This window comes from Mus musculus, chromosome 5, assembly GCF_000001635.26.
Source record: "Mus musculus strain C57BL/6J chromosome 5, GRCm38.p6 C57BL/6J".
NCBI lineage: Eukaryota > Metazoa > Chordata > Mammalia > Rodentia > Muridae > Mus > Mus musculus.
Window position 1 is genome coordinate 130317835 of NC_000071.6, and position 24002 is coordinate 130341836.

A 24002-nucleotide genomic window follows, 5' to 3' on the forward strand; every position below is an offset into this window, starting at 1 on the left:
TGAGATGCTAAATAACCAAACGAGGGCTATGGGAGATGACGCAGTGGGCCAGGTACCTGCCTTACAGAAGCCTGAGGCTCCGAGTTCTGGTCCTTAGCACTCATGTAAAGCCAGACTTAGCTCATCTTCAATATCAGTGTCCCTGTGATGATGGGTCAGCTAGCCTGGGTTAGGCACAGTGACAACCAAGGAAATCCCATCTCAAGATAGAAGTTGAGGACTGCACAATCCAGATAGTTCTCTGACTGCCACACTTGTCCTGTGGCATGTGTATGGCTACCTGCATGCATGCTCACAAATCTGTATACACATATATACTCAAAGAAAAAAACATGTTTTGAATGACTTTATGCCAATTAGATGAAATATACAAAATCTTTTTTTTTTTTTTTTTTAAGACACAGTTTCTTTATGTAACATAGCCCCAGCTGTCCTGGAACTCCCTCTATAGACCAGGCTGGCCTCGAACTCCTAGAGATCTACCTGCCCCTGCCTCTCGAGTACTGGGATTAAAGTCATGCCGCCTCCTGGTCAAACTGTACAGATGCTTAGGGAACAAAACTAGAAAAAAAAGCACAAAAATAACCCAGAAGGCTGTGAGTCTTGTTAGATTTGTTAGACTTGTTAGATTTGTTTTCCAGCTTGATGCAAGCTAGGATCATCTGGGAAGAGGAAACCTGAACTAAGAAAATGCTTCCATTAGATTGGCCAGTAGGCAAGCTTGTGGGGCGTTTTCTTGAATAATGAATTGCTGGGTGTGGGCCCAGCCCACTATGGGTGGTGGCATACCCGTAGTCCTGAGGTGCATAAGAAAGCCAACTGAGCAAGCCAGTAAGCAGCATCCCTCCATGGTCTCTGCCTCAGTTCCTGCCTTGGGTCCTTACCTTCATGATGGGTTGTAACTGTTGTAGAAAATATTTAATCCCAATCCAGGGTTTCTACCCCGCCATTGATCGTTCAGTTCCTGGATAAAAGACACACAACCTTTATATTTATAATAAGCCTTTACCAGCACTAGTGCAGATCAGATATCTACCCTCCATGTTATTAAAATCTATTTTTTATCCATAATCCCGAGTTATTACTGTGATTTATCTAGGCTGCTCTTACCTCCAGTTGGCCAGCCCTCAGGGCCATGTTTTCTTGACTCCTAACTCATGGTGTCTTTCTCCTCTCTCCACCTTCTTCCCTCTGCCTTGTGGTCTCCTCCAGTCAGGAACACCAGGCCCCACTTATCTCAGTTCTGCCCAGCTTTAGACTGTAGGCATCTTTGTTGTTGTTTTCGAGACAGGGTTTCTCTGTGTAGCCCTGGCTGTCCTGGAAATCACTCTGTAGACCAGGCTGGCCTCAAACTTAGAAATCCACCTGCCTCTGCCTCCCAAGTGCTGGGATTAAAGGCCTGTGCCACCACTGCCCGGCTTTTTTTTTCTTTTTTCTTTTTTAAAGATTTATTTATTTCATATATGTGAATATACTGTTGCTGTCTTGAGACACACCAGAAGAGGGCATCAGATCCCATTACAGATGGTTGTGAGTTACCATGTGGTTGCTGGGTGCTCTTAACTGCTGAGCCATGTCTCCAGCCCTGACTATAGGCATCTTTAGTCACCAAGCAGAAATAATTTGGGGGCAAGGTCACACATAGCATCGCTTGGGTCTGCATGTGGACTCTCATGTCTGGGGCAACCAGGTCTTAGGTTAGCGTTACAATTCGTCTCAACAGACCAGACCTCAACATGTAATCTGTTAGCCAAGTAAGCCCCTCCCCCCAGGTTGCTTCTGGTCATGGTATTTTAATCACAGCAACAGAAAGCAAACTGTAACAGGTCTTATAAATAATCTGATTTTATTATTTACTTATTGAGAGAGGGTTTCACTCTGTAGCTCTGACTGACCTGGAACTCATTGTGCAGAGCAGTTTGGCTCAAACACACAACATAGTCTTCCCCTGAAGTGCTGGGGTTAAAGGCATGCATCACAGCCAGCCTATCTTAATTTTTCATGTGTGTGTATGTGCTTGTGCACGTGTGTATGTGCATGTCCATGGGAGTACAGTGCCCTTGGAGTCCAGAAGAGAGCAGCAGAGCTCTTGGAGCTGGTTCAGGTAGTTGTGATCATCTGCCAGGTCCGCTGTAATAGCAGGGAGTGCTCCTAACCACTGAGCCATCTCTCTAGCCTTCTGGTTTTATAGTTTAAAAACCTGTGCAAAGAGAGTTCCAGGCCCAGATGGCTTCACGGTTGACTCAGTGTAAGCCCCAGGAAGGAGAGGGCCAGCTCTCCACAGCCACTCTCCAGCTCAGACCGTCACTTTTGGTATTCCTGACTTCCTTGGGCGTGCTAGTGCAACACCTATAATCCTGGAGCTCTGAGTAGAGACAGAAAGATCAGAACATCAAGGTTATTGGCTAGATGGGGAGTTAGAGTCAGAGCCTGTCTTTCAAAATCAAATCAGGGCCGGTGAGATGGCTCAGTGGGTAAAGGCTTGTGCTGCCAAGCCTCATATCCTGACCGCCACAGCCCTCATATCCTGACCGCTACAGCATGTGTGGCATGTGCATGCTCCAACACACACTTGGATGAGTACATTTTTATTTTATGTGCATAAAGGGTGTCGTGCACTGCTGGAAGAAGATAGTTGGCTCCTAAACATGGACATTAAGCAAATGGCCAAGACTCCATTAATGGTCATGGGAAGACCAGCTCTAACAGGACTTCGTGGCTTTCGCTCCATTGGCCTTTTTCATGGAATAATTGTGATAGCAGGAAAAGGGGTGCAGGGTAGGGGAGCTTGTGATTATCCTGTGCTCAGCAGCAGCTCTGGCCTCTGCCCACTAGATGTCAGGAGCACCCCCACTTATGGAAGCCACAAAGGCTTCTCAAGGTTTCCTGTGGAAGGAAGTTTCAAAGTTGGAACAGAATAGCCCCAGGGTCACAGAGTCGCCTCTGGTTGGAAACCACCATTGCTATTGCATAGCAACCACTGTACAACTAGAAGTGGCTCAGCTGTAGAGGTGACTTTATTATATATATTAATTACAGTGGAACATCAGTTTGGAATATGAATGTACTCGTGCATCTTTTAAAAAGAAGAATTTTTAGTACTCCTGTCTCTGTGCATGTGAGTTCAGAGGACAAAAGAGGGTGTGGGGTTCCCTGGAGCTGGGGTTCCAGGCAGCTGTAATCCGAACAGTTTGGGTGTGGGGCACAGACTGGTCAGGCCCTCTGTAAGAACAGTCGTAAACCACTGATCCATTCTCCAGTGCCCCCCACTGGAGTCAGGGACTCATGTACTACAGGCTTGACTTGAAAGGAGGCCTTGAGCTCCTCATCCCCCTGCCGCCGACTCCCTAGTGCTGGGATGACAGATGCGCCACCATGCCTGTTTATGTGGTTCTGGGGATGGACACTGGGGCCTCATTGTAGGGAAGGCAAGCACTCTAGCCACCCAGATAAGTCCGTGGTCTTAATTTCTTTGTGTATTTTATCTCAGTTTTACAAAGTGTAACTAATAGAGACTGACAGACACACAGAGAGAAAGACAGACACACAGAGACAGACTGACAGACACAGAGAAGCAGAGCGAGTATACACGCAAGCCCAGTTGCTAGGATTCCTGTTGCTGGCGATCACGTCCCAGATCACCTGCTCTACTACTGTGTGGCTTTTGGCATTTTTACCCTCTCTGAGCCTGGATCTCGTGTTTGTCAAGTGAAAATAACAGTCACACATCTGCTAAGATTCCTTCTGATGTACATATAGATTTTATAGCCTTGGAAAGACACAAATACTCGTAACAGCATCTGGCACACAGCAAGTGCTGAGTAATGTCTCTACTGTTAGGGGCCTCATCAGGTTGTGTTCAAAGGACTTATAAATCCCTCTCGGTTTATAAATCCTGCTTTCCATGGAGGTAGAGAGAGGCAGAGTTTGCTTTAGGTCTCTCAGAAAAGTGTTTTGTTTAAGTTTCATCTCTTGCATGTAATTTCCTAAGTGAATGGTTAGGTTTTTATAGAGATGTTTAAGTGGAATATTGCCTTCCTTCTATTCTGTAAGTGGTCTTTGCTGGCATGGAGCCTTTCCTGTTGGGGCTGACTTAGTTTAGTTTTGGTGTGTAAGCGTGTGATGTACATTTGAGTGGTGTATCTTTGTGAGTGTGTGGGAGGGGGGCAAGTGTCCTGCTGTCTGTGGAGGCCAGGGGAGGACATCAGGTGTCGTGCTGTGTCACTCTCTACCTTATTGCCTTGTGACAAGTACTTACAATGAAGCTGGAGTGAGGCTGGCAGTCAGTGACACAGCAGCGATCCTATCTCTGCCCATCCTCCAACCCCTACTCCACTCCTGGGGTCACAGATGTGTGTGGCCATGCCTGGCTTTTTATTTGAGTTCTGGGGATCCAAACTTACATTCTCATGCTTGCATCCCTTGAATTCTCACGCACTGAGCCACCTCGGCTCTGTCATTGGTATTTTAATAGAGGTGTCTAAACAGACCCTTGGTACTTAGCGTGCTTTAGTTCTGCAAGGCTTCGTTCTAAGTCCGACAGGGTTAAGGTGCTAAAACAGGCAGACAAACAAAAACGACTTTGTTGTTAGTTTGGAAATGGGGTTGCTGTGTGCCATCCAGCTAGCCCAGCACTCTCGTGTAGCCCAGGCTGGCTTGGAATTTGCTGTGTAGCCCAGGCTGTAAACTTGGTGCATTCTTGCCACAGCCTTTCAGGACCTGGGATTCCTGGGTTAACATTGCTAAGCCTGCACAAATCCCGTTTTACAAAGATAGGAATTAAACATACTGAGGAAGCATGTGTGCTTTGGATCCCATCCTACCTTGGGTTTATTTTAACCCACTGCTGCTGTAGGCTAGGAGAGCTGGCGAGTTGTCCTTGGTAATTGGCCACTTTCTTTGCATTTGATTTTCCTTCTTTCTTTCTTTTTTTTTTTTTTTTTAAGTTGGTAGCTTTCCAAGACTCCAATTATATTACTCACAGTTTACTGCTTTTGTGTGCACTTCAGTCTTTTTTTGCCCTGGCTTCCTTGATTTGATCAGAACTTTCAGGAAGACTTTAAAACAACAGGATAGACAGCCTTCTGTGAGTTTTACTCGGACGTCTCTTTTATTTTTAGAAGTGTGTGTGTGTGTTTGTGTGTGTGTGTGTGTCTGTGCACAAGAGTACAGGTGCCCATAGAGGCCGGAAGAGAGGGACAGAGCCCTGGGAGCTGGGATTCCAGGTGATTCTGAGCTGTTCAGCATAGATGCTGGGAACTGAATTCAAGTCTCTGCAAGAGCAGACTGAGCTCTTAACTGCTGAACATCTATCTCTCCAGCCCAGCTCTATCTATTCTTCAATTTGATGTGGAAACCTGACAGCTATTTCAAGGGAATTTAGAAATGCCCTGTCTTTTCTTGCCTGGTAAAATGCCTTTCTAAAGAACTAAGTAGATAGGAATGAAATGCTTTTGATGTGCCTGACAGATGCTCTTTAGTATAGATTTCTAAGTTTGCTCCATGAAAGATCTCACATGTGCAGGGTGCTGTAGCATTCAGGAACATGGCCACCACAGGTCCCAGGAAATAGAGGCAGAAGTCCAGGGTTGTACTTGGCTAGCCTGGGCTGCAGGAGACTTGCTTTAAAAAAAAATTACTCTTGTGTTTTTTTTTTTCTTGTTATAAATTATACTTTTCTTTTCCCCAAACACAGAAGTGGGGAGCTTGGTGTCCCTTCTTTCACTTCATTATTTTGAGCCCTGCTCACTAAAGCTCCTGAGAACTTGCATTTGTTACCCAGGTCTGGCCTCCCATCAAGGGCAAAATGTTAGCCTTTGATTTTAAACTATCTGTAGTAATCTATAACGCCCTTGAGTCTTACTTGTTTATTTCAGGCCCAGGAAGGTTGCGACGTCTTGGGTTGTCCATCTTTCAGAGTCTTTAATGACTGCCATCTTAATGCTTTCTGAAAAACAAACAAACAAACAAACAAACAACAACAAAAAATGCGCCAATTTGGATTCTTTGGTAGATGTTGGTTAGACCATGCATGCACATGGTTTTCCTGTTAACAAGAGATGCCAGTGATTATAAATGACAAGAAAGCTGGAGAGAGTCGGGCATGGTGGTGCATGCCTTTAATCCCAGCACTCGGGAGGCAGAGGCAGGCGGATTTCTGAGTTGGAGGCCAACCTGGTCTACAAAATGAGTTCCAAGACAGCCAGGGCTATACAGAGAAACCCTGTCTTGAAAAACAACAACAACAACAACAACAAAAAAACCAAAAAAAAAAAAAAAAAAAGTCGGAGAGAAAAGAATGATAATCCATATTGTTCACAGTCCACGTGATTCTTGTGTGAACTTGAAAAGCTTGAAAAGGTTATTTGAGTTAATGTTCCATCATCTAATATGATTTAATCACCTTATTTCATTAGAATGTATCTGTTTACTGATCACATCTCAGTTTGACATTTTCCTACATGTCTATAATGACTTCCAGTCATTTTACCTTCCGTTTCCCTCTTTTGTCCTGCTCCACCCAGAATCCTCTTATTCCTAACAGGTTTTTTTTTTTGTTTTTGTGACCTGGAAAAAATATTTTTTAAAGTGTGTGTATGCACACACACATATGCAGGTGACCATGGAGACCAGAAGACCATGTCACATCCCCTAGAGCTCGTGTTACCGGTGGTTGTGAGCTACCTGATGTGGGTGCTGGGAACTGAGCTCAGGTCCTCTGCAAGGGCATTCAGTGCTCTGAACTGCTGAGCCATCTCTCCATCACATAATGAGTTTAATGACAGTTTCTAACCCTACCACGGGAGAGAGGTTATTCACAGGAGCACGGGTAGTTTACCAGTGGTGGCGCCCATGGGGGGACTTTATTTCTCTTTAATAATCATTTTACTTTATTTGTTTAGTGTATATGTGTGTGAATATATGAGTGCCTCTGCATGTATGAATACTTGTGTATATGTGTGAGTATGTGTGTTTGTCTGTGTATCTGTATGTGTGCATGTGTGTGCACCTGTGTGTATGTATGTGCATGCACATACAGGTAAAGGGACAACTTGCAGGAATTGGTTCTCACCAGTCACCATGTGGGTCCCAGAATTTGAACTCAGGTTATGAGGATTTTCAGCAAGTACCTTTACTGAGCCCTCTCACTACCCCCTTGCTCATACTGAAGCCTGTTCAGTGTGTGTGTGTGTGTGTGTGTGTGTGTGTGTGTGTGTGTGTGTGTGTTTGTTTGTGTTGGGCAGCCATTTGGTGACTGGAATGGTTCTAGATCCTGGCTGTAAGGGTGAGGGTGTGGGGAGCACATGTACTAACAACTTGTGCCTTCTGTAAGGTGTGTGAGAATCTGATCATCACTGACTGTCACTTTAGGGACTGCAAAGATAGAAGGCTTCGTGGGTGAGAGCAGTGGTGTTCTTCCAGAGGCCCTGGGTTCCATGCTCAGCACCATGTTACAAGGTGGGAGTCTGCTGCCTTCTGTTGGCCTCAGAAGGCAGTGTGCTCCTGTACACAAACACACACAGAGGCACAGACACATCCATATACATGGAATGAAAGATAAAATCACTCAGAGTCTCGTGCTCTACCAGTTGAGCTAGCTGAGCAACCCATTTTTTTTTTTTTAAAGTAACTTCGGTTTGTAGACGTCCATAGGGGCTTCACCTGACCTGCGTTCTCTGTGGCTTAAGGGTGCTGGCCAGTGTTCTTGGGTCAATCTGTGACTTATCCTCAGGCTAAAGCCAAGTTGTTTTCCCTCTGTTCCAGCAACAACGAACGGTCTACAGACTGACGCTTGTGAAGTGTTGGAACGTGGATGAACTCCAGGCCTACGCTGAGCTGGTGTCCTTGGGGAACCCCGACTTCATCGAGGTCAAGGTGAGCTCTGCTGCCTGGTGGTGGGCATTCTGCAGCAGAGGGCAGCTGACTGAGGGCTGGGGGGGGAGGGGGAAGCTTGCAGAGTTTCTGGGTATTTGGATCATAGACTCACCAGGAAGCTGGCTCTGTCCTGGGCATCAGACACAGCACTGCAGGAGACTGAGCCATTGGTCTTCGGGGCTGGAGAGATGGCTCAGTGTTTAGGGACAGTTGCTGCATTCCCAAAGGACCCAGCTCAAGGGGACCCAGCTGAGGGCACTGCACACAGACACACACAATATTTTTTGAATCTTTCTTTTTTTTAGAGTGAGAAATAAGTTTAATTATCGGACCGGTCAGTTTATAAAAATCAACCATTTCATTGATTTATTTTACAGTACATCACTGCCACATACAGCATGGTCAGTTTAGACTGACATTTTAGATATTTGGTATTGAGATTAAAAAAAAAAATCTTTGTTTTTCCTAAGATGAGAGGTAGACAACACAAGATGAGCTGTTTTGTGTAGTTCCACTAAACTGAGAAAGCAGTGCTGGGGTGAGCAATTAGATTCTAGGAGACATTTCAAACCTCCAGGCATGGGTGGTAGGTCTAATGAGTCCTGTCCACCTGCCACCTTCAGTGGACCAGGCTGGGGCAGGTCTGGTTTCAACCCAACTGCCATCCACTGTCTCTGCCCTTATCCCTGATTATTTTACCCTAAGCTATGTAAGTTAAAAGGTGAGTTCTTTCTTCCTTCCTTCCTTCTTTCCTTCCTTCCTTCCTTCCTTCCTTCCTTCCATATATCCGTCCATCCATCCATCCATCCATCCATCCACTTTTTGTTTGTTTTTGAGATAGGGTCTTGTTCTGTAGTACAGGCTAGCCTGGGACTCACTGTTTAGCCCAGACTTGTGGGCCAGTTAGCTTGGCATACACAGAGGCAAACAACGAGGCCCTTTCTTAAGCAAGGTGGAAAGCAAGGACTGACACCCATCCCACCACCACACAAACAAAAAGATTGAAAAAAAAATAGTACCCAGTGGCTATGCATAGTGGTAGAGGCCTGTAATCCCAGCACTCAGGGTCACAAGTTCAAACTCATCCTTGATTACTCTATGAGTTTGAGGTAAGCCTGGGCTATATAAGACATTTTCTCAAACATTTAAAAAAAAAGAGTAAAGGAAAAGGAAAACATGCACACCACGCACGCATACACACACACACACGCACACGCACTCTATATGTATGTATGTATGTATGTATGTATGTATGTGTATATATATGATACTTTTTTATATATTTATTTTTATTAGATATTTTCTTTATTTACATTTCAAATGCTATCCCGAAAGTTCCCCATACCCTCCCTCCGCCCTGCTCCCTTACCCACCACTCCTGCTTCTTGTCCCTGCTTCTTGTCCCTGGCGTTCCCCTGTACTGGGGCATATGAAGTTTGCAATACCAAGGGGCCTCTCTTCCCAGTGATGGCCGGCTAGGCCATCTTCTGCTACATATGCGGCTAGAGAAATGAGCTCTGGGGGTACTGGTTAGTTTATATTGTTGTTCCACCTATAGGGTTGCAGACCCCTTTAGCTCCTTGGGTGCTTTCTCTAGCTTCTCCATTGGGGGTCCTGTGCTCCATCTTATAGATGACTGTGAGCATCCACTTCTGCATTTGCCAGGCACTGGCATAGCCTCATACGAGACAGCTATAACAGGGTCCCTTCAGCAAAATCTTTCTGGCTATATATGATACTTTTACATATTTAAGTACAAGTTCATAGAGGCCACTGTTTTGGGGTTAAGCCAGGGCTGGAAGTGACAGTTTGGAACTCTGCCTGTAAGGTAGAGTATGGATGGGCTCTCTGGGGACCAAAGAGCATCCACAAGATGGGTGACTGGTAGGAGGAAGTCCTCATCTTTAGAAGCCAGCTCTTGCCTTCTCAGTGTGGAGTCTCAGGAGTGCTGGGAAGCAGCATTTCACTGCTTTAGAGATAGATGCTCTGCAGGAGGGGCAGGGGGTGGGCTCTCTGCAGGAGGGGCAGGGTTCGAGGGGAGCAGGAGGTAGGCACCCAGGGCCCCTGCTCAGCTCTTTGTAGTGGGGGGGGCGGCGGGAGGTAAGCACTCTGTAGGAGGGGCAGGGTGGGGGCAGAAGGGGGGAGCAGGAGATGCACACCCAGGGCTCCTGCTCTCTGAGCCATTATCATTTTATCTCTGGTCAGGCTAAAGACACTCTTTGATTTTAAAATTGCTCTTAAGTTCAAAAGGTTTCTCTTGGCAGAAGTTTTAATGACGCACAAATATAAACTGTCTGAAAATATATGTCCCTGTTCAGGGAAAGCTCGCCAACAGCAGAGATTAGTGGTGTTTTAATTTATGGTTTAGCTATTAAAAATGTTGCCACAAATTATATGGTAGTAAAATGTCTGTTTTTATTGTGCTTGGCTGGGTCACAGGCACCCTTCTCGCCCTCTCTTTCTCCCCCTCTCCCTCCCTCTTCCTCTTGCCCTTTCTTCTGAAGTCATGGTGAACATTTTACAATTTGAAAAAAAATTATAAATGTCTTTTAAATAGAGTCTTCTGTTGACATTATACTATGTGGCCAAAGATGAACTTGAAGCCCTGATCTTCCTGCTTCCACCTCTCAAGTACTGGGGTTACAGCCATGTGCCACCATCGTACTAGTGGTAGTAATTTTCTGGTGGTGGTAGTAGTTACTATTTAAAAAAAAAAAGAAGAAGAAAGAAAGAAATGGCTACTTGTTAGACAGTATATTTTCCTGCTGGGGTTTTTGTGTATTTGGCTCCCGTTCACATGAGTCGGAAGTAGAGAAAGCTGTGTCACCGCTCGCTTGTGGTCTCTTTCAAACAGCTTCCCACTTCGTCCTTTTATCCCAGCAGGATTGTCAGCGATACTTGTACTCACTGAAGCACTCAAGGGGAAAACTGAGGATGGGAGGTGTGGAGATGGTACTGAAGTCCTGAAATACAGTGAGCTAGTCGCCTTGAGAGAGTTGATGTTTAAAATTCTTAGAGAAACGTGTGGTCTTGCAAGAGTGAAAATCTACATGCATTCAGGAGTCGATTCCCTCCTTCCACCATGTGAACTAATTCAGGTTCCAATTCAGGTTGACAGACTTGGTGGCAATTGCCTCTGCACACTGAGCCTTGTCACCAGCCTCTTACACCAGATTTTCCATACCTGTTCATCTGTTGACCGATACCTCAACTGATTCCGCCTGCTGGCAGTTTTAAGTAGTTAGGCAGAAGGCATGGGCCTGGGGCTAGCTCTGAAGTTCTCCCTAGGATCCTACAGGGCCAGGCTAGGAGCATGCCCTTCCCTCGGGACAAACAGATGAGTTAGACCATCATTGAACCACTGGGCACTCTCCCCAGCTCTTCTCGCCTAAGCAGGGTTTTGCAAAGTTGCCCAAGGCTGGCCTTGAACTCCTTCTGTAGTCCAGGTTTACCTTGTTTTCTAGTCCTCTGCCTCAGCTGCCTCTATGCTGGGCTTCCAGGTCTGCACTGTCGTGTTCTGTCTCTCAAAACTCAGAGACTGAACCAGGACTGAGAACGTGGCTTGGTGGTGGAGCGCTTGCCTGGGATCCAGGAGGCCCTGGGTTCTATGCCCAGCATTTCAAGCAAGCAAGCAAACAGCAACCAACTAAAAATACGTTAGTAAGCTAGAAGGTAAGCTTTCTTGTTGAGTAGGATTCAGAGTTATTGCCTGAAGAGGTGACATTTTGGTGTGGTGGTGGCTTCACGCCTGTAGTCCTAGTGCTTGGGAGGCTGTGGTGGAATTTGAGGCCAACCTGGGCTACAGGGTGACACTCAGTGTAAAAATCAAAGACGAAATGGAAACAAACAGTGGACAGTGCTGGGGAGACGGCTCAGGTGTTGAGAGCGCATACCGCTCTCTTTACAGCACCAGCGTCCATCCAGCGGCTCTGATCCCAGCTCCAGGCAGTCTGACACCTATAGGCAGTGTCTATAGGCACTACACACAGGTGCACACAGCACATTTACATAACTAACAATAAAGTTTTGGAAAGAAAACTAGTGGAGGCTAAGGAGACATTAAGGAGGAGGAGGGGAGGGAGAAGGGTCCCTAAAGCTCCTTTGTTGAGAAACAGTGTGACAGCCAAGATAACCCCCTACCCCCCAGAAGTGAAGTGTGTTTAATCTATTAGCTGAAACCCTTGAGTAACTGATAAGTCAGGTGTAATGGAGCCCTCAGGGTCTGAGGACAAGAGGTCATGTACATCATAGTCCATTGGTTCAGGAGGGACCCCAGCCTAAAGGACAGAAGACAGAGCCTTTCAGTGCAGGGCAGTGCCTCAGAGGAGTGTCTGCCCAGGGCTGAGACAAACGGAGAAGCCTGGAGTCATGACCACCCTTACTCAGCAAAAAGGGGAAGTCTTCCTGTGAGCTTCAGGGCAGTTTGGCTCAAAGTTAAGAGTATGTCAGACTCACATGCACACCCCCTGGCCTTGCCCATCTTCTGAGTTGCAGGAGAGCTGAGTGCTTTGTTAGGATCCTAAGGTAGAAGTAAGCTGAGTGTGAGAGAGCTCACTGTAACCCCACGGCTCAGGGTCATCCTCAGCCACCATGGTTGTAGGCTAGCCTAGACCACGTGTCTCAAAACAGCCAAAACAAAAGCAAGGGCCAGTGACAACAGGTAAAAGTGCTTGCCGCCAAGCCTTACAACCTGCGCTAACCCTGGCTGGTCGGAGAGAGCCAATGCTAGCAAGTTGACCTCTGACCTCCACGTATGCACACACACTAAACACATAAATACCATGCAAAGAGTAGAAACGTGAGTGTTTTGGGATGTGTTTCAAACATGGTCCCTATTCACTTCTTTTTAGCATCTTCTCTTGTTTTACTGACTGAACCAGATCAAGGAATTTGCCTTTCTGTCTTTCCTATCTCCTTTGTCTTCTCATTTTATTTATGAGGCTGCTCAGGCCGTGAATCACAGGTTTGGTTTAAAATCTAAAGCTTTTCTTCTTTTTTTTTTTTTTTTCAAATGTTCATATGTATGTATATGAGGTTCCCCATCCTGACCATGGGTACACGCAGAGGTCAGCCAGCGACCTGCATTAGTCAGTTTCATCCTCTGCCGGGTGGGTTCCAGGGATCCCACCCAGGTGGTCAGACTTGGCAGCAAGCGCCCTTACTTGCTGCACCATCTTGCTCATAGTTTGAAACATGTAGTGATACCTATTCGACATGCAGTCTTTTCAAACCAAATTATCTTTCCTAAAATTAGAATGGCAGTGGCTTTTATTCTCTGAGGCAGGTGTCTGGCTAGGCAGCCCAGGCAGGTCTGGAATCTCTCTCTCCTGCCTCAGCCTGCCAAGGTCTGGGCTTGTAGGTGCACACCGCCCATCTGCCTTAAATTAATAATTGTTCAAGAGGTTTGTTTGAGAATTCAATGGGATAATCTGTGCCTGGATCCAGTAAATGTTTAGATTGCCTTCCATTAGGCACTTTATAGAAAATAAATCAGTAGATGCTATCTCTTCATTATATTGATTTCCTCTTTCCTTTCATTGCCAGTCTGGTAAAATATTTTTTCTTTTATATTCCCTGTAAATTAACGTGCATTTTAGCCTCATTAGGCTTGAATGGGGCCTTCATTTGTGAGCCTGAGACTCTCAGCTCTCATTATCTGCCTGCTTGTTGGTAAAAATGCACTTCACGTTACAAACATCTGCCACATTGAAACTCGAAGCATGGAACACATTTGTAAGAAGTCCTGTGTTTGTGTTCTCTTCTGAGCCCAGGAAGTGCCTGGTAGCCGCTTGTTGTCAAGTGACTTTGTTTAAAGCCACCCTCTGTTGGCACTGAAACTATTGACAGGGCTCAACTGTGGCTGAGGACATGCAGCAAAGCTCCCCTCTCTGCCCACATGCAGGGGCAGGGGCAGGGGCAGGGGCAGGGGCAGGGGCGCCAAGTACTTGAGTCTCTAGTGTTTCTCTCTCAGTTTTCATGTTGCTGCATCCACATACTCCATCAGGGGCCACTTAGAGGAGTGCAGGTAGTTTTCAGGGGTTGTGCTATGGCTTGAGGAGATTCTGTAGTCTGTCATCAAGGGGAAGACATGTTAGTGGGAGACGGGGGCTGCCTGTTTACATCCAGTTGGATCAGTAAATGGAAACATAAATAGTAGCATTCTGATGGTTTTCTCCTTTGTTCCTTTTTTACTGAGCCTTAATTTATTTTTATTTATTTATTTTGAGGAAGGATCCTACTGTGTAACCCTATCTGGTCTAGAGTATGCTATGTAGGCCAGGCTAGACCTAAACTCACAGAGCTTGTCTCTGCCTTCAGAGTGCTTGAATGAAAGTGTGTGTGCGTGTGCGCGCCCGTGTGTGTGTGTGTGTGTGTGTGTGGTGTGTGTGTGTGTGTGTGTGTGTGTGTGTGTGTGTGTGTGCACCCGTGTGTGTGTGTGCGCGCGTGCGCACATGCGTGAGCATGTGATTCATTTGGAACTGTTCCCATTCAAAAGGAAAACGGAGCCTAAAAATGGGGCCCGTTAAAGTTGTGTGCAGTAGCCAGCTTGAGAGCGTCAGGCAGCTTACGCTCTGAGGGTTAAGAGAGGTCACTTGAGTAAAGCTCTTATGAAGTCGAGCTGTAGAGAATCAGAAGTGCAAGTAGCACATGACCAAAACATGTTTTTCTACACATGCATATGACATGAACAGAGCACAGAAGCCAGTTGTAGCGAATAATTTGTGTAACTCACTCCTGTCCACGCCTGGCTTGGGTACGAAACATGTTCCAAGAACAATTCCATGTTTTTAAAGAAACTGAGGACACAAGACTCTGGTCTTGTTTTCTCATGAGCACTCCGAATTCCCGTCACGTGACTGCATCCTTGGACTGTGCTCCAACAGTAAGGCAAAGTGTTGAGAGTCCTTTTCTCCTATATGTGACTTGGGGATCAAATTTGGGTCATCAGGTGTGGTGACAAAGCACTCTGACCTGCTGAGCTATCCTGGTGCCTCCCTTTTTTTTCCTTTTTAGTTTGGGTCTTCAGCCCACCGGATGTTTCCTCCTCAGTTAACCCTTTACAGCAAGACCTTCACAGACACATCAGGGTGTGTCTTGGAGATGGTTATAAACCCAGCCAAGCTGAAACAGTGCTTAACTCCTGTTTAACAGTTCATAGTTCTCAGAGAGTAGACAGTTCAGGACGGGGCTGATGCAGCACTTGCCAATCACACACGAAGCGCTGGCTGTCCCCAGCACTGCATGAGCCAGGATTGGTGGTACATACATGAGAGAGAGGCTGGAGGGTTGACAGTTTAATGTCATCCTTCACTACATAGTGAAATGGAGGCCAGCCTGGGCTACACAAGACAAACAGAAGGTTTTAATGAACTTCGGCATATAGTCCATCTTCCCAGTGAGTCAGTCCCCTTTAGCATCTCATGATTTGTTATTGCTGAATAATAAAATATTAAAGTATCTCCCTCAATCAAAGTTATGAATATAAGATCTTATCTGAGACCTCTGTGCTTCAGGGAACTTTTAAATATTAACAAGAAGTTCCTTTGAGATAGCTTTTCCACACAGTTGCGTAACTCAGCTCTCATAGGCAGCATTGGAAGCTGATGACCTGTCTGTAAGCCACTGCTGCCGCTGCCGCCTCCTCCTCCTCCTCCTCCTCCTCCTCCTCCTCCTCTTCTCCCTTCTTCTTCCTTCTTTCTTCTTACTTCTTCTTTTACACTTGGGTTAGTAATTAGCACAGTTTTCCAGCTTGATTTTCCTAATGGTGTCTTGAACTGTGTTACTTGCGTGTTAAAATCCACTGAAGCTCAGCCTAATGAATTCTTTAAATCCCCAAGCAAACAGAGGCCATTTCACCACTTATTCTAAGGAAGTGGGGCTGTGGGTGGTTAATATTCAGAGAAGAGTTTCTGGGTGCAGTGTCCATAGTACTGCGAACAGCCATCTGTGGTGGCTGCCATCTGCAGCAAGCGGTCATCTGCACTGAGGGTTTGTAGAGCTCAGGCCAAGTCCCAGCTCTGCCATCTGTAGGGGCGGGTCGCCTAAGGCTCGTTTGTAGAATCAGCTTTTCTTTTTAATATAATGCAATTCTGCCTCTTACACAGCATGCGGTGTCTCTGTGTACATACATGAGCAGTGTCTCTGTAGTGTCTGTATGTGTAGTGTCTGTGTGTATAGTATATATATATATATATGTCTGTGGGGTGTATGTGTAGTGTCTCTCTGTAGTGCATATTTGTCTCTCGAGTGTGTGTGCGTGTGTGTGTGTGTGTGTGTGTGTGTGTGTGTGTGTGTGTGTGTGGCATTCGTCTGTCTGAATCTATATATGTGTTTGTGGCATATATGTCTGTGTGTCTGTATCAGGGAGGGGACTTGTAAGCAGCAGGCTTGCCCTTCTGTTTCGATTGCTGCCTGTGTGTAGCTGCCGAGGCAGTTCAGCGCTGAGCTGGTCATGGTGGCCGTGGCTGTAATCCCAGCTCTCGAGGTGGAACCGGCATGAGGAACTCAAGCTCGGCAGGATACAGCCTGACTTTAGGGCCAGCCTGGGATGTATGAAACATCTCAGAACCAAAACAACAGGGTTGCTCTGGAGAGGTCCGAAGAGACACCTTATTTGAGAAAGAATCGTTTCCCACTGCACTTGCCCAGTGGAGGGCCGAGGAGATTGGGGGCTGGGGAGGTATGTCTGGGTTCACAGGTAAGGAGCAAGAATTAGAAGCCAATGTATTGTACTACAGTTGTTTTTAAAGAAGTAGGAGTTTCCATATTGATAAAATAATTAAGGCTTGCATGTCAGTCTGCAAATGCTTCTCCTTGGTGTGATATTCTATTTATTTTTAATTCTTTTATTTTTTATATAATGAATATAAATATATTATTTTCCCTTCCGTTTTATCCCCACAAGCTCTCACATGTACCCTTCCTCTCCCACTTTCAGTTCATGGCCTTTTTTTCATTAAGTGTTGTTGTATGAATATAATACACATATATTCCTAAATACGACCTGCTCAGTGTATATAATATGTAATACTTTATAAATTCACACTCAATGGGGCTAGAGAGATGGCTCAGCAGATAAGAGCCACATAGACACACTGTGTCAGACAAACTCGCTATCTCGTTATAGAATTCCAGTGGGATCTGTATTAGTTACTCCCCTCCTAGCTGTGAGAAAATGCCTACAAAAGCAATGTCAGTGAGAAAGGCTCACATCATTCTTGGGCAGGCATGGTGGGCGGCAGGAGCATGAGTTGGCTGCTCACCCGGCATCCACAGTGAGGGAGCAGAGAGAGATGGATGCTGGTGCGCCTGTTTTATTTGGTCCAGGACCCTAGCCCATTGATGGTACACCCACATTCAGTGTGAGTCTCACCTCACTTAACCCTTTCTGGAGACATTCTCACCGATGTGCCCAGTGGTTTGTCTCCTAGGTGATGTCAAATCCAGTCAAGTCGATAATGAAATGTGACCACCACAAGCTGTCCCCCCAGAGACAGGTCCGTAACTAACAATCTTTGATGTTGTCCTTCCCTCAGGGTGTGACCTACTGTGGTGAGAGTGCAGCCAGCAGCCTCACCATGGCCAATGTCCCTTGGCACGAGGAAGTGGTTCGGTTTGTCCGTGAGCTGGTCGATCTGCTTCCCGACTATGAAGTTGCGTGTGAACACGAGCACTCCAACTGCCTCCTGATCGGACACAAGAAGGTGAGATGTGTGCTGTGCCCCCACTTCTCTCTCACCTTTCTTCTCTTTCTTCTTTGTGCCCCTCACTTGATCACAGGGGATGTCCGCTTGTCCACTGTCTTTCCTAACACGAGTGTTAAGAAAGCCCAGAACAACACAGAGAGCACTATTCCATTGTTTGAGTTTTTAAAATTTTGTTTAGAGATTCTTGTTTAAAGAATTGCTTTTATTTTTAATCATGTTTGCATATGCCAGTGTGCACGCATGTGAGTGCAGTACCCTCGGAGGCCAGAGAGGGTGACATATCTCCATCTGGGCCCACAACTGGATGAGTCACCTTAAGCCAGCAAGTTTAGAGACATCAAACACAAAATAATCTGGGGCCAGAGAGATGGCTCAGTTTGTAAAGGCACTTGCCACCAGGCTGGGCCACCTGACTCTGGGGACCCACAGGGCATTGGGAGAGAATTGACCTCTGCAAGCTATTCTGTGACCTCCACTCGTGCGTACCCTCTCCTCCCAAATGAATACATGTAATAAGGACTTTCAAAACATAACAAAATTCATTAAAATAGCCTAGGTGTCAGGTTTGGGTTGTGAGCTGAGCCTATAGCTAATATGTCATCATGTGTAGATTTCTTTGGATCGTTTATAATAATTGACTTGTGCTGTCAGTCATTTGGTTTATGGGATTTTCTCTGTGTGAAAGGTGAGAAAATAGCCAGATGAGGTTGTTTGAGTATTTTCCTTGTGGCAGGTACTCTGGCCTCTGTGGCTGGTCCTGTCTAGAGCCGCCTGGCTATTTAGTCAGGGCCGAACCTCAGCACAGTGTGCCTGTCATAAGACCATACGTGACCTTTTGAGTGTGTTCATAATTCTGCATAGATTTACCTCTTTTCTTCCTGTGGGGTATGAGGAGTCCCTGAAGTCAGATGACCTCATGTCTCAGGACACTTCCCCTGGCATCTTAGATCTGAGGCTTCGTTTCCCTGTTGACACAGCTGTCTTCCGGTGCAGTTTGTGTCAGACGTGCTAGGCGCTGCCCTTTTAGCTTCTGACTTTTGCATAAAGCAGTTTGACTTTTCTGAGCTCCCTTTATCTCAGCTTGTCTTGAGAAGTTCAGTTTGATCCTTGAGGCATTCATTTCAGAGTTACCCATACTCTGGATGGAACCTTGCGTTCTCCATACCCCAAATTAATTTGTGTTAGGTGTCTAATCTGCAAGCACGACTATATTAAAGATGGGGCTTCTAAGGATTGGTTGAAGTCCTGAGAACAGGCCTGATCTGTTCGGATTCGCATCCTCACAGGAGACACTGAATAGCCCGTGCACAGGGAAGAGAGCCCGTGTTGAGCCGCGGAGTCGACATTCTTTGCCAGCCAGGAAGACCAGACTTGCAGGAACTTGGCTTTGGCCTTCATTTCTGTTCCTGAGCAGCGCAAGACTGAGATGCCTTGTCACAGTGACCTGAGCCTAATGTGCATCCATGTCGTCTGCAGCAGCGTAGCCCTCCAGTTTTGTCCTCAGACGAGGAGTCAGAATTGTCATTAGCTTCACATGGCCCTGTGTGCGCAAGTGGTTTCTTCCACTCTGGACTAGGGTACAGTTTTAGAAGACTGTTAGCATAGCTCCCAGTGCCCAAGTTTGCAGTCTGCCTCTGGGATCGAAGATAAGGTACCTTGCATATGGGTTATTGTGTTTTGTGAGTGTGTGTGCGTGTGCTGACTCAACTCTGATTTCTTTTTTTAATGTAGGCTGGACTAAAAATTAGGTTTATGGTTCTAATTCAGTGGTTCTCAACATTCTTACTGCTGTGACCTTTAATCCAGTTCCTCCTGGTGTGGTGACCCCCAGCCATGAACTTATTCTCATTGCTACTTCATAACTGTAGTTTTGCTATTGTAATGAATTGTAATGTAAGTATCTGGTATGCTGGATGTCTACTTTGTGACCCCAGGTCCTTTTGTCTTTCTGAGACTATCTATGACAAGGAATTCTTTTTTTTTTTTTTTTTTTTTTTTTTTTTTAGTTTTTTGAGACAGGGTTTCTCTGTGTAGCCCTGGCTGTCCTGGAACTCACTCTGTTGACCAGACTGGCCTTGAACTCAGAAATCCTCCTGCCTCTGCCTCCCAAGTGCTGAGATTAAAGGTGTGTGCCACCACGCCTGGCTTGACAAGGAATTCTTTACTTCTTATTTTTTGTTTGCTTTTTTTTTTTTAATTTATTCTTAATTATGCGTACATATGTGTGTGAGTGCAGGTGCCAGTGGAGACCCAGAGGCAACAGGTCCCATGAAGCTGCAGTTACAAAGGTTTGTGAGCTCCTCCACGTAGGTGCTGGGAACCAAACTTGGGCCTTCTGCAAGAGGAGCAAGTGCTGTAAAGGACTGAGCCATCTCTCCAGCTGCACCCTTCCCTCCTGTTTTTGGAGACAGGGTCTCACGTAGGCCAGGCAAGCCTCAAATTGGAATTCACTATTTAGCCGAGGGTGACTTTGAACTTGAACTCTTCCTGCCTCTACCTCCTGAGTGCTGGGATTACACTTGTGCACCGTCATGCCTGGCTAGAAGGAGCTACCTGCCTGCCGCAGGCCTGGAGAACCCTGTGTACAGTGTGTCTTGGAAGGGCATGAGGATAGGGGGTTAGGCCTCTGCCTGTATGATACAGGAAGCCCTGGGGCAGCGTCCCAAAGAATGGACCTCAGACAGGGAGGCCTCATACTTCATCCACAGACTAATTACGCTTTTACATACATTTGGCCCTGTCTAGTAGAAAGCTCTTAGCTGACATAAACCACAAGCCATTTAAATTCAGCAAGTATTATCCTGACTCCAGGAAACTCTTTTTCATTTTTAATACCTTTTCTTAACTCTAACTGGAAACTGTTGTTTCAATTGGTTCATAGAATTAGACTTTTGTGGTTACTTTTTTCAAAGACATTTTTGAAAATTTTTGGGTGTGTATGTGTGCGTGTGTGTGTGTGTGTGTGTGTGTGTGTGTGTGTGTGTGTGTGTCCATGTGCCTGATAGCATGAAAGCAAGGACCCTCAGAGATCAGAAGAGGGTGTTAGATCCCCAGAACTAGAATCATAGGTGGTTGTGAGCCATCCAATATGGGTCCTGGGACCTGAACTTGTGTCCTCTGCGTGAGCTGTGAGTGGTCTTAACCATTTAGCTACATCTGAGCCCTGCTTTTATTTTGAGACAGGCTCTCACTCTGTAGCCCAGGCTTCCCTTGAACTCTTGTTCCTCCTGTCTCCATCTTCCTAGTGCTGGGACAGAAACACTAGTCTATTTACAAGTCACCCATCAACATTAGCTTTGCACAAATGAATGCCAGCTAGAAGCTTTGAATGCAATGCCCTCGCCACAAAATGAGTTCCCCCACCACCTCCTCCTCCTCCTTGGTGGCTTCTCTGTTCTCTTCATCCCGGCCATTATTCCACAGTGACTTTTGAGAAGCAATTTACTTAAGAGAGTACAAATTGGATTATTCCCCATTATTGAATTGAAATTCTTAACGAGGCTTTCTGCTAATGAGATATTGTATGCACGTTAGGATGCAAAGGCTAGCTTGAGTCATTTAGCAGCTCAGAATTAGAAGCCATTGATTGAGGCTTTACTCAAGCAAAGTTTAGCAATAGAAAGACCTCCACACGTCCATTCTGCCAACAAAGCCAGGAGAACACACACCAGATAGAAAGCAGCCACAGCAGGAAGAGGTGGAGGCAGCTTGACCAGATGTGTCTGCAGGCATCTGCAGTCACTTCACTCCAGGAAAACTCAGCTGCCAGTTTTAGGGAGTAGCCTCCTTCCCTTTTCCAGAAATGTAGCCCAGGTTGCCTCCGACTCCCTCCCACTAATACACATTCTCTTTCTTTCTTTTTTTAAGGGTTTTAATTTTTTTGTTCTTTTATTTTTTTTTTTGAAATTATAATGTAATTAACACCCTCCCGTATACCCCTCCTTACAGTCTTTCAAATTCATGGCCTCTTTTTTCATTAGTTGTTACATGCCTATACATATATGACATGAATGTATGCATTCCTAAATAGAACCTGCTCTGGCCTCGGATCTTTCTGCCTCAGTCTCCCAGGGACTGAGTCTCCAGGCCTGGGCCACTCTGCCAAGTTCAGGAAGTGTTCTTTGTTAACAGATGTGCCTGCCATGCGTGGTTTGGAGCAGTCTTCAGGGCCACAAACATACAAAAAAAACATGTGAAAGTTTAACATGATAGGAAAACCAGGCTTATTAGCAATTTAAAACATTTTTTTTCTTTTTTGTGCAAGGGTCACATGTAGCTCAGCCTGGCCTTGAACTTGCTCTGTAGTCCAGGCTGACCTTGAACTTCTGATCATCCTGATTCTAGTTCATGAATGCTGGGATTACTGGTGTGTACCACCATGTCCAGTTTGTGCAGTGCTGGGAGCAGAGCCCATGTTTGGAGAGGCCTCTACCACCAGATCCACATTCTTGACCCTTTCACTAGGGGCTTTTTGACATTTGTTTTGATCTTTAAAAAAACACTTATTTATATTTATGTATGCTGCATGGTGGCCTTGACCATGTTGGGCCTTGAATATCCTGGAGCTAGAGTTCTAGGCATTTGGCTATTTGGAGTTCTAGGCATATAGGCCATTGTGAGCTGCCCAGTATGGGTGATGGGAAGGAACTCTGGCCTTCTGGGAGAGCAATGCATGCTCTTGACTGCTGAGCCATTTCTCCAGTCCCAACCCAGTGCTGTGTGTTTTACTCAGGGCTTCTATTGCTATGATGAAACACCACAACCAAAAATAACTTGGGGAGGGAAGGGTTTATTTCAGTTTATGCTTGTAGTCAGTCCATTACTGAAGGAAGTCAGGGCAGGAGCTCAAGGCAGGAATCTGAAAACAGGAGCTGAAGCAGAGGCCATGGAGGGGTGCTGCTTACTGGCTTGCTCCGCATGGCTTGCTCGGCCTGCTCTCTTACACCATCCAGACCACCAGCCCAGGGATGGCCCCATTCCCGGGGAGCTGGGCCCTCCCGTACCAGTCATCAATTAAGTAAATGTACCACAGGCTGGTCTGGTGGTGGCATTTTCTCAGTTGAGATTTCCTCTTCCAAAATGATTCTAGGTTGTGCCAAGTTGCCGTAAACCTAGCCAGTGCAGCTGGTGGGATCCAGATGGGACTAGAACTTTATTCTTTATACACAGTTTTACTTCTGACCTGACAACTTTTCTTTGCAGTTTAAGATCGATGGAGAATGGTGGACATGGATCAATTACAGCCGCTTCCAAGAGCTCGTTCTGCAGTACGAAGAGAGTGGAGGCTCCAAGACGTTCAGCTCGAGGGATTACATGGCCAGAACCCCACAGTGGGCACTGTTTGGTGCCAGGGAAAGAGGCTTTGATCCCAAGGACACGAGATACCAGAGGAAGAACAAAACGAAGGACATTTCCGGATGTTGAGCTTATCTGAGTTAAGGATCTCCAAAGACAAAAGCTGCGTGGCCCCGGCAGGTCCTTGGCTGCCATCACTGTCCACGGGGCAACGGTTCACAGCCGTACTTCATGGTCTGACACCAGCAGGCAGCCATGCTGCCCACACAGCATCCACAGGTCGACGCTGCTTACCAGAACTCATGCCCTTTAAAGAGTCAGTTTCTGAGACAGTGAAGGTGACAGTCACCTGAATTTTTACAGTTTGGGTTTTATTTTAGTAATTTTCCTAAGTGCTATCCCTGAGTGTTACACAGGGAATAAACACTGCCGCCTCCGCCTCCTGAGCTACTGGCTTTGTCCTTACCTTCCTCTCTCCTCTTTAGATCTGCTCTGCTTAGGTGGTACAGGCTGGGGCATTCCCTCATGACAGTGCTCCTGCCTCAGCCTGCTGAGAGCTGGGATTACAGGCCAGCATCTCCAGGCAGGCTCTCTGAGCTATTGGCTCTTTGTAGAGTGATCACTTAGTATATTTAGCTTAGAGTGCCCTGGGCTAAACCCTTCTACCCATCCAAGGTAAGACCTCTGTTTAGAGTCACACCTGAAAAGGATTGTTCAGTTTTCAAAGGTGTGTGTGTGTTTTCACATGCAAATGAGTGTCATGTTCATGGAGGCCAGCGTAGGGTGTCAGATCCCCTGGAGCTGGAGTTACAGGTAGACACATGGACATAAATAAATGGTTCAGCTGCTGAAGGTGACATGTTCCCATGCTTGTTGACCCGAGTCTGATCATGGCAGAACACGACTGTCCTGCAAGCTGTCTTCTGAGCTCGTTCTTCTTGTGCAATGCTCGGTCACACAACAGCATACATGTGCAAACACATGAAGTAGATATAGTTGACCATGCTGGGGGCTTGCATTTAGGTTGCTCCAAGTGATATGTTCCACCATGGAACAGGTTGCATACTTTTTTTTTTTTTTTTTTTTTTGGTTTTTTTCGAGACAGGGTTTCTCTGTATAGCCCTG

At 46.1% G+C, this 24002-nt stretch overlaps 1 protein-coding gene across 4 annotated transcripts in view; it reads left to right on the top strand.

The window, feature by feature from the left end:
* Tyw1 (tRNA-yW synthesizing protein 1 homolog (S. cerevisiae)) overlaps positions 1 to 23734 on the top strand; it is an 85997-nt gene extending 62263 nt beyond the window's left edge. For 2 of the 4 annotated variants that reach the window (NR_153350.1, NM_001015876.2), the window contains exons 14-16: positions 7765 to 7875; positions 17412 to 17579; positions 22785 to 23733. Coding sequence is in view for 3 of the 4 variants with exons in the window: in NM_001015876.2 (NP_001015876.1) it covers positions 7765 to 7875; positions 17412 to 17579; positions 22785 to 23006 (501 nt within the window). In the remaining variant the exon portion in view is untranslated. Of the gene's footprint in view, positions 1 to 7764; positions 7876 to 17411; positions 17580 to 22784 lie in introns of all 4 variants that reach the window. The other 2 variants (XM_006504331.3, XM_017320584.2) reach the window with 2 other exon arrangements.
* Positions 23735 to 24002: the final 268 nt, after the last annotated feature.